Source organism: Onychostruthus taczanowskii, unplaced genomic scaffold, assembly GCF_017590055.1.
Source record: "Onychostruthus taczanowskii isolate IOZ18803 unplaced genomic scaffold, ASM1759005v1 scaffold1, whole genome shotgun sequence".
NCBI classification, from domain to species: Eukaryota; Metazoa; Chordata; class Aves; order Passeriformes; family Passeridae; genus Onychostruthus; species Onychostruthus taczanowskii.
Window position 1 is genome coordinate 28,885,900 of NW_024496525.1, and position 10,731 is coordinate 28,896,630.

Genomic DNA, 10,731 nt, shown 5'->3' on the forward strand with positions numbered 1-10,731 from the left:
ATGACCTGAGTTCAGAGTTCATTTCTCCTGTTCTCTTCCTGAACAGCTGTTCTCTCCTGAGGTACTTTACTCTGTCTCATTGGCTGCTCTCGTGGTATTGAACCAACAAGAAGTGAAAGGGAAACTTTCTACAGGCTTTTAGGAAGAAAGCTATTTAAAAGTGATAATTTATACACATTATTTTTATTAAAAGAGTCTTGGAATCACCCATCATGACAGCTGACTTGCTGTAAACTCTGAAAATCTCCATCCCCTGGCCACGACATTGAAGTTGAATTTCTTAGGAATGTTTCACAAATGTTCCTTTGCAGGGGTGACTTGTGGCTGTGACCCGAGCAGTGTGCAGTGTTATGAGAGAGTCAGGAGAGAGGCACTGGCACTGCTGTGCATGGAGCGGGGGAAAAAGGAGCAGATGTGCAGTGCAGCACTGCAGGACTGAGAGGTCTCTTGCTAGACTGCTTGATCACAGCCAGGGCACACTCTGTGCAATCTCACCCACCGTGCCAGTGGGTGACCTGCCAGAAGCTGCAGGCTCTCAGCAGGGCTGTGTCACTAGCAACAGGACAGCAGCACCCTCCAACCCCAGCTGTGCCATGCATCCCCTGCTCCCTCTCTGGGGAGGGTCCAGTGGCTAACTACGCCACTGAAAACATTAGGGCAGAAAATGAAGCAGACCAGGTGGAGGGGCAGACTATACTAAATTATTTTAATTTCTAATCCTGTAGCATAAACATACATAAAGAAGTGAATCCACCCACTTGGCTGGTGTTTCAGGCTGCTCAGTGAGGAGAGTTAACTGCATATTGCCTAAATTAAAAGCAGACAAACTGCATCTGCCTCTGCCCTACGCTAACCTGGCTGACTTTCTGCGCAGCACAGCCCGGTGCAGACACGTGTCTAAAAGTCTAAAAGCAGTGATAGAGCCGCGCCAGGGACCTGTCCTGCTTCTCGCACCCACGTCGGAAACTCTTTCCTGTCCCGCGCAGGTACACGTGTGTCACCTGAGCTGTGTCACCACGCCAATCGATCTCATCGCCTCACAAACAAATGATAAATGTGTGTTTTCTGCCTGCATTGGCTGGCTTTGATGGAGGACAGGTTTGGTTTGATTTTTTTTTCCACCCTGGAAAAAATTCCAATTCCGTGCTTGGGCAGTGTATTAGTGATTCAACCTAATAGGGTTATCCTTCTAATAAGAGAAACTGCCAGTGTTTGTTCTTCTTAGAAACCGAACCTGAGAGTTTTAAGCGGCAGGGAAACGTGATGTCCCAGTTCTCACTGATTTTTACCCGTCGTACGTCCCTCGGCTGTAATCTGCGGTACCGTCTAGCAGGGCTGACGAAATTCACGCCCGTGAAACCCGCTTGTTCTGCTATAAACAGCCGTCGTGGGAGCGTGGCCGGGTGTCTGCGGGGATGCGCCGCTCGCACCCGGCAGCTCCGCTTCCCACCCCCGGCCACCTCCTCCAGAACCGCTAAGGCTCCGCCGCCGCCGCCTCCCCTGCCTGGGCGGTCCGAGCCGCCGCTGCCCCGTGCGCCCGCGAGGCCGGGCCGGGCCGGGGGCTTCTCGCCGCCGCCGCTGCTGCTGCCGCCGGGCTTGCGGGAGGAGCTGCGGCAGAGGCGGCGCGACCTGCGACGGCTGGAGGCGGTGGCGGGCGGCGGGGAGGCGGCGGCCACGGCAGGGCTGGGCTGCGACGACCTGAGCCGGGCGACGGCCGTCAGCGTGCTGGGCTGGGGCTTCACCAAGGTGGTGGCGCGGGCGGCGCTGGCGGGCGGAGGCGCCGTGGCCCTCAAGTCGGTGCACGGCGCGGGCCGGGAGGTGCGGCGGTGCGTGCAGCGCTACGGGGCGCCGGCCGGCTGCCGCCGCCTGGCCGCCTACAAGCTGCTCAAGGAGGTGACGCTGCTGCAGCGCCTGCAGCACCCCGGCATCGTCAAGGTACGGCGGGGCGGGGGGCTGCGGGAGGCGCTGCCTCGGCACGGCACGGCGGGGGAATTGTTGCCGGGGCTGCGCCGGTCCGCCCGTGGTGCCCACGCTGTCCTCGGGCGGCCGAGATTTGCTGGCATTGGCAGCGACATCGCCCCGACCGTGGCTTCTGCTCTCCCGCAGCTGCACGGCCAGTGCTATGACAACAGCGGAGATGCTGAGCTGCGGGTCACAGCCATGCTGGAGCTGGGATCCCCGCTGGAGATGATTCAGCTCCTGCAGACCCCCTGGGAGGAAAGATTTAAAGTAAGAAAACAAAGCAAAGGAGTTTTTAAAGTAGCTTTTAGACCACAAACTGGGCAAACCGGCGAAGATCCGGTGGTGACCGCTGGGACAAACGGGATTCTCCTGCTGACACTCTGATGCCGCAAATTGTCTGTAAATCGTTTCATTTTCATTCCTTTAAAATCACATTAACACAGCCCTGGCTTGGTGTCTCACGGTTAGTTTCTTTCTCCTTAGAGCGGTGTTAAAAGAACTTCATCTGGGAGGAGATAGACACAAAATTGTACTCGGTGCTGGGGCAGTGGTTAGAACCTTTGATTACACGATAACATTCATTTTGCCTCTATATTGCCTATACACACACACACACACACACACACACACACACACACATATATATATATATATATGCAGAAGGGCTTTGGTCAGGATGCCCCTCGGCAAACCCGAGTCTGACAAGGGAAAGCCACATCACCATGCCCCGAGTCTGTGGTTTGCTGTGTGTTACCTGTTCTAGGCAACAAGCTGAGCGAGCTGACCCTCACCATGTGTTTATGGGATGTTTCTGATTTTGGCCCTTTAGGAATTATTGTAGTAAAATCGCTCCTAAATTGCTTTCCTCCTGCTGTAGGTGCTAGGATTGCAGCCCTTCTAGGGAGATCTGCCTCATCTCCTGGGCATCCTGCACAGGGACCCATGTGCTCCCCAGGAATATAAATGATTTGTGACATGGCACTTATTTTGGTTATAGCTTGTTTTACAGTTTGCCTCAAGGGCTCAGTTTGGGGTTCAGTACTACTTGTTTGGGTGCCAGGAGGCAAAAAAAACCCCATCATGTAAAAAATCAAGGGTGTCTTAATGTCAGCGAGAAATGCTTTGGGCTAAAGAAAAGAACAACGAAAGTCCTAAAATAAAATTTCTGTCTGCATGTGGTCCTGAATGTTGAAGGGGAGCTTTGCCATGTGAGCCAGAGGGGGAGTGTGGCAACCGCCCACTCAGCTGTGGGATGCAAAGCTGGGGTTCTTATGATTGCTTCACTAAACAAGTTAAAATAGCATCAGAGCTTCCACAGTCATTTCTCTTGGCTTGGGGAGTTTTACTTTCTTCAGTTCTGTACTGGTTTCTACATAGCTTTCCTAGCACCTCATCTTCTTAAGCGTGCCAAAGTCTCCTGTAGGAAACCCATGATGCTGGATTAGCTGGCGGTAAAGTTTGGTATGGTGGCGTTAGAGATTTTAACAACCTCTTGACGGCAGAAGACACTAACTCAGAATTTTCCCTGGCACTGTCTAGTCCTGTTTCCTAATTAGGGTGTCTAAACATATGGGATTCCCTTGTTATGAGCCACATCAGATACCAGGGATGGTGTGAGCTGCTCCAAGGGAAAAAACCCTCGTGCCTGCACAGATCACTATCAGCAGTGGCGAGGGGTGACGTGGGGTTGCCTGGCACACCTAGCTGAGGATGCATTTTGTCTCATGCCAGGGCTCCTGATACTGAATGAAAACTGCTGCAAAAAGCTGCTTGAGCAAAGTGCTGGTGCAGTATAAATGCATTCCTCTAGCTCTAGTTTGTATAAAAATTATTTGCCAAGCTTTCTGCTGGGTCAGGTATTGTCCGGCCTTTCCCTGCTGCCAGAAAGTTGTCATAAAAGCAAAAAGGCTGGCAATAAATACATTGCAAGCTTTGACTAATTCTTCAGAAGCATGATTGTGTGCCCAAATTCATACTGCTGAGGGATGCAGCAAGGCATGAATCTGGTATTAATGACCATGGAGCCTCAGTCTGTACTGAGCAGCATGGGGGAAGGGAGTGGAATCTATTTTATGCCAGACTGGGAAAAACCCTTCTGATTTCAACTAGCAAATCAGTATAGCTCCTGAAACATGAAGACTGCTATTGTTTTCCTCACAGCTTTCTCCTCTAGCTCTTCAAACTGCAAATGTCTCTTTTTGTGTACACACATTTTTAAAAAATGTTGCTAAACTACTTACCAGTCAAATCCTGTGGCAATGTTGATAATAAATTTTGTAGCATACATATAATTACCTTTTAAGTTCTGTATGCCTTTTTTCTCTTTTAATTTAATTGAATGCCCTCCCCTTTGTTCTACTTCCAATTTAATAGCTGTTTTTCATCTGTTTTTTTAACATGCATATTCATCTTCTCTTTCTCAGATTTGCCTGAGTCTTGTGAAACTGCTGTTTTACTTGGCACATTCCCCCCTGGGTTCAGTAGCCCTCTTGGATTTCCAGCCAAGGCAGTTTGTTATGGTGGATGGAAACCTAAAAGTGACAGACATGGATGATGCCAGCACCGAGGAGCTGTCTTGCAAGGAAGATAATGACTGCACACTCGACTTCCCTACCAAAAGTTTCCCTCTCAAATGCTCTGTGGTTGGGAAATGTGAAGGAATAAATGAAAAGAAGAATCTGTTCAATGCATATCGGTATGTCCAGCTGCAGGGGGGAAGATTTGGGATGGTTGAGCTCACGCCCTGCCATGCAGCCTCTAGCACCTTGTTCTTCCATGTGGTGATTCCCCTCACCTCTGTCAAAGGGTAGTTAAGGATCACTTTGAAGCAAGTGATTTTCCTTATAAGGCAGGAAAATAGTGTAGTTGTTGTCTGGTGGGAATGAAGGCATCTTTCTTCTGCTGCTCCCTTTCCCCGGCACCCTCTAAAAGCTTGCCCCAGAGCTTGCACCTGTACATTTGCTGTTTACCAAACAAGCCCTGGTGCTTGACATCCATGGGCTGTGCTTGCTGAAAGCAGTGGCAGTGCAGGCTGCCTGCCAAACCCCACCAGGGTTTGGGAACAGGCTGGCCAGTGCTTCCCTTCATCTCTGAATCTCTCTGTGGGAGAGCAGTGGGGCAGGTAACAGGCAGGGGGCTGAGGCTGCCGCACACTGCACGTGGGCCATCAGTGGAAATGCAGGGACTTCTGCTCACCACTGATGCTTGGCATGTCATGTCCTGGAGGAAAACCTTGGCAGATGGATATTTACACAGAAGGACTTAGCAAGGGAGCCTGGATTTCCAGGATTCAGTGCTAAAGTAAATCCCTGCATAGATCATTGCAGCCTTGCAGTTGCCCTTGTCTCTTGTGCACTTGTTCCCTAGGACAGGAATTTTGTGGAAAGGTCAGGAAATGAGTCATCCTGACTTTTCAGGGGCAATGAGAAGGTCAAACCTTTTCAGGGCAAGAGAAAGATCTTGTATGAGTCTTCTTTTATACAGGTTTTTTTTTTTGGTTTTTTTTTTTTTTTTTTTTTTGGTGGGAAATACATTGCTTAGTATACAAAAATGGCCCAGGGGAAGGAGGGGAAGCTTTATTGCATGAGGCTTTGCAAGGTAGATTTCACACAGCAAGGACCAGGCTTTCAGCCCAACTCACAGGAACCATCTGAGGCACCAGGATGTGCTCAAACATAACTTTGTAACCAAAGCAGACTTACTAGTTGCATATGGATAATCAAGTCACGGGAAAATGTAGACAACTTAATCACCAGGGAAATGAAGGCACTGTATTCTAACCAGCCTGTGGGATTTTTTGCAGGTATTTTTTCACCTATCTTTTGCCACACTCTGCACCAGCAGCTTTGCGGCCCCTTTTGAGCGATATTCTGAATGCAACAGGTATTAGCTGTTCATAAACCATATTCATAAACTTCTTTATTAGAAGTCTCTAAATGGTATTTCATGGAATTGCTTATCTTTGTTATTTTTTTCCTTAAATGTAGGTGATTTACGATATGGAATAAATGAAACCTTGAGAGCTTTTGATAAGGTTTTACATCTGTACAAGTCTGGGCTCTATCTTCAGAAAAGACCTCTTCTTTTAAAAGGTAGTTGAATTTGAATGCTCTAAGTATCTACTGAGGGAGTGAAGCACTTGGTAACTGGTCAAATTCTGATCTCCCCTAGGTTTAGGCAGTTTATAGTCAGTAGGAAAAGCACCAAAAGTGTCATTTTTTGAGCAGGCTTTTGTGTTTATTTTTTTTTTTTTCCATGGGAGCTATGCATGGTTGTACTGCTTTTCAGAGTAAAAGCAGTGCAGACAATCTGCATGGACATTGTTTGCACTGTTTCTAAATACTCTTCTCATAGTGAACATCAGTGTTTCAAGGGAATGTATTTGGGATAGCAAACTGAGTGGCTTCTGTCTTGGGATATCATTATCCTTTGAGCCAACAGGTCAGTTGATATTCAGACTTCCCATTTGACTGTGTGGCTTCTGTCTGCTGAGCACAGGTTATTGTGCAAACATAGAGTGAGGAGGTGGCAGTGCCAAGATGTGTGTGGCAGGGTACCTGGAGCCTTGGTGCCCTCTAAGTTCCTTTTCTCTGAAGATCTTTCTATTGGATGGATAAATGTGCCTTTATGAAGTGCATTCCTCTGAAAAGGACCCATTCAGTGGTAGAGATGAGGCTGATCAAAAGGAAGTTTCAAAAATCCAGTGGTTACTGTGGCTTGCATTTTCCTGAGCATTCACATGAGGTGGTGGGTGATGGTGGCTTGCAGAAGGAAATCTCTTTACATGTGAAAGAACTATAATTTGCACTGTTACGAACAAAGATATCTGGTCATTTGCATGGAAGGACCAGCAGCTGTAACAGGAATTACTGGTATTTTCCAACAACACCTGTCTATTGGCTTCTGTGCCAAAATGATCACCATCCTAGAGGTGTGGGAAGGTGGGGAGAGACTCTCAGCAGTCAGTGAACAAAACACCTGCTCAGACTTGTCAGGTCTTTTGTCAGGTCTCCTTGTCAGGAGGAGGATCTGGCCTCCCTTTCCCCCAGTGGGGTTCCTCAATCTCCTGTTTCTGTGGGTGGCACCATGATGGGTGGGTCGGTCTGTGCCCCATGTACTTGGTGCTGGATCTGTGAGGCTGGGGTGTAGGAGAGGCTATTTTGAGGCTGGTTTCTCCAGGGAAAACATGGAGGGCCTGTGGTTTTGCACAGCAGCCTCCTCCTCTTACCCACCCCTGCGGTGGCACCCCTCTCCCTTTGCCCTTGCGACCTCTGACCCCTCTCCTGCATCTCTGGGGGAATTGCTGTCCTGTGCTCCACTGCAGGACCAAAGGACAAGATTTGGGTTTCTTTTAGCTTTGCAGCTCCACCTCACTCCACCTTGGCAGGTCAGTTCAGTCTGTCAGTGTTGCAGTCCTGAGAGTTTGACTGAGTGTGTAGTCTCTGAAAGTGCACCCGGAGTGTTTCCCTAGGCACCCTCTTTCTGTCCCCAGACTACATCTCCCTGAAGGGTTTCCGAACGGTGGAAGGAGAAGACTACAAGTGCTGGCCCTCCTACAGCCACCTGGGCTGCCTGCTGTCCATCCACAGCGCCGAGGAGGCCGCTGCCATTTGTAACTCCCAGCTGCAGTGTCAAAGCTTTATTGTCACCCAGCACAGGACGTGGACAGGTGAGCTTGGGCAGTGTGACAGCATGCTGCCACGTGGTGCTGCTGCCTTCCTCCACAGTGCCTTGAGTCTACAGGCACATATAAAAGCTGCCTTCCTTATCCTCAAGCTCAGATGGCTGCCACTGTGGGCATCCAGAAATCCCCTGAGTGTTGGTAAGGAGACACAAGAGCAATTATGTTCTCCCTCTGCACCTTTTTTCCTCTACAAATTTTGCTCAGGACTGCCAGGTATTGTTAAACGCTTACTCATTTCTTGCAGAGATGGCTTCACTTTGGTGTTAGGCTAAACAATCCCTGTGGTATGTATAGTTTGCAGAGCTGTGGGGATTTTAGAGATGAAAGAAGCGGTGTAAAATAAGGTGGTTACTATTGTTATAATTAAAAGAATCATAGCTGTTATCCCTTTATCAAAACTAAAGCCCCAAGCCAAGGGATTTCCAGAATGTCCCTGTAATTAGCTCTGATTATAGCCTCTTACAGTTAGCATGTTTTCAGAATTATTTTAAATTATCTCATTTAGCTGACACTTCAAGCGTGGGCTAAATTGTTTCTTGAAGTAAAACACTAAATGAGGTAAATGAGTGTTTTCACTCACAGTGGTGCTGAAGAATCATGTTTTGTCCATTCACATGACATTTAAAAAACCCTCTAAACTACCAAAAATGCAGCTTTTCTGAGGGCTTGTGTGCAATTGGCTTGTGGCAAACTAGTTACATAAGAGCATTTACACACGCATGCAACATAAATCTCTTTGAGCCACCAAGTTTCACACCAGCAATGGATCGTGTGAGTTGTGCCTAACACAGCACACCTGGCTTCCTCACAGGGCAGCTCTTAGTGCTGTGTGTAGTGCCTGCCTGGAAGGAATCCTGCTTGAAACCACGGTGAGAATGCAGGAGAAGCACGTGGGACAGGGACCCTTTCTGCAGTGCCTTGCTGGGTGCTGATCCCTGACGTCCTGCACCATGCCTGAGGTCTTTAGAATTTCCCTTCCTGACTTTTTTCTTCCTTGCAGTTTCATGGCTCATCTTTGCAGCCAAAGATGCCAGAACTGTGTGGCTGAAATGCCAAGTGCCTAAGTTTGCCAGCTGGATTAATGAGAGCTGTGGGAATGTGCTGGTCTCTCCTAGGGCTGCTTGGTAAAGCAAAGCAAGATCTAAAAGCCTCTGGGGTTGGATGATGCATTCCTTGTGCACACTCTGAGCATCTAGAATTTACTGGGAGGGTAGAACACATCTATGGCAGGGCAGAGTGACCCTCCATTGGGCAATCAGTGTGTTCCTGTGCCTTTTGCAATAAATAGCATGGGTCATGGTGAACCTCTCTCCTCTGTTAAACTTGCATTTTTATTTCCTTTCCAGGGCGCCCACTCGCCTCATTTCAGAGTAGCTGGACTGATTTAATACCGGATACTAACGCCGTAGTCTATATTAAACGTTCGGCTTCCTCAGGGGAAGGACTTTAAAGACAATGAGATCACATAAAATGATCCTGGGAGGAACAAACTGCTGGGGAGAATTTCATCTGCTGGAAAGAATGACATATTTTATTTGCTTTGGGATGGGATGTCCCTGCCAGCTCAGATAGAGTCAAATGCTGCTGTCTCCTTGATCAAAGCTCAAATTTCTCATTGCTGCTCCACTAGCTTCTTTTCTCTTCCCACGCTGCTGTTCCACATAAATGGTCTCAGTTTTAGTCAAATGTTGCTAGACTGTGCAATACTTAGCTTTGCTGCTTTGGCCAGCTTGTCAGCCAAGAAATAGAAATAGCTTCAAGGGATCCAGCTGGGGTAGGCTTAGTTGTTTCAGTCACCTCAAAAAATCTACAGATAATGCACTTTGGAGAAGGCAATGGCTCTTTCTGCAGCTACAAACTGGGTTTTCTTACTACTGCAAACGTAAAGGGCTGGATTTCAGTGATGAGGCCAAGGTTGAAGGGTTGGGATCCATAACCGGAGGTTGATGATGGGGGTGGTCCTCCAAGGAGGGTCCTGATTCAGTTCCTTCCAGTGCAGGGGAGGGAAGTGGTGTATAGGTCAACACTGGATCCAAATACCTGTGTGTTTGGATGCAGGATTTGGGGTTGATCCTATGTGATTTCTAATACCAGCTCCCATGTATCAACCTTGAAGGTTTTTCTCTGTTACTTTCCATGAAAGAGCGAGACATTAAAATTATTTATATGTAAGGTCTGACTTTGTATGATAAAGAATGATTGTTTATTCTAAGCATGCTGTGAGAATTTTTTTTTCCCTTTAATTGCCTAAGTCTTTACTGTAACCAGATGAAGAAATGCCAGTGTTTCCTAACTTCAGCTCACCTGACATTGTTACCCACTTCTGAGGCCAGCCTGTAAGTGCTCCAAGCAGTGTCTGTACGAATGTTCCTGAGCCCCCTCAGACACTTAGGTCCTGAAGGACACTGTGGCTCTACTTGAAGGCTTCTGAGTGTAGAGGAGACTGTGTGGTCCCAAGAGCCTCCTGCAACTGCCCTTTGCTAAAATTGTAGATGTGGCCTCTGAAAAATAGCTGGGGTTAGTATAATTTCAGACTGTAAGAGATGGCAGTGTAATGTGTCACTGCTGGGAGTCCCTGGAAGCAGTGACTATCCAGGACCTCTTCTGTAGCACTGTTGGGAAACCTAAATCACCACTGACCTCATGTCTCCTAGGGAAGGTCCCTGGCTTTGTGCAGGGGAGCCACTCTGCAGCCTCTGCCTGATGCCACATTGTTTTCTGCTTGTCCCACAGCAGAAATTACAACTCTTGGGACACGGGCAGCAACCGTGTAGCCAATTCTGTGTGGGACCTTGTGGCAGCTGGGGCATCCCTGCACTGAAGATGCTGGAGCTCTTGCCTGGAATTTCATGCTGTTTTTGATGGTCTCTCCCGGGTTTCCTAGTGCAGTAGCCCACCTTTCAGCTCGTTAGTGCTCAATTAACCACAGCGATGCCTTTTCATGGTGGCTTTCTCATGCACTGGAGCCCCTGCTGCTTACTCTGGGGCTGGAGGACTCGGTAGTGATATCAATTAGTGAGAATTCCTAGTTAGCACAGCAAGGAGGCTCTTGTGATGATGACATTGCTGCAGGCTTTGTGACAGCA

General features: G+C 48.3%; 1 protein-coding gene across 1 annotated transcript; it reads left to right on the top strand.

Annotated features, from left to right (window-relative positions):
* Window positions 1–1,572: 1,572 nt before the first annotated feature.
* LOC121343210 (extracellular tyrosine-protein kinase PKDCC-like) lies at window positions 1,573–9,857 on the top strand (the record flags this gene model as incomplete). Its single annotated transcript, XM_041418225.1, has 7 exons — window positions 1,573–1,935; window positions 2,107–2,229; window positions 4,386–4,657; window positions 5,765–5,844; window positions 5,949–6,053; window positions 7,454–7,630; window positions 8,992–9,857. Coding segments are annotated over 7 exons (1,224 nt in total), but the record flags the coding sequence as incomplete, so codon positions are not given.
* Window positions 9,858–10,731: the final 874 nt, after the last annotated feature.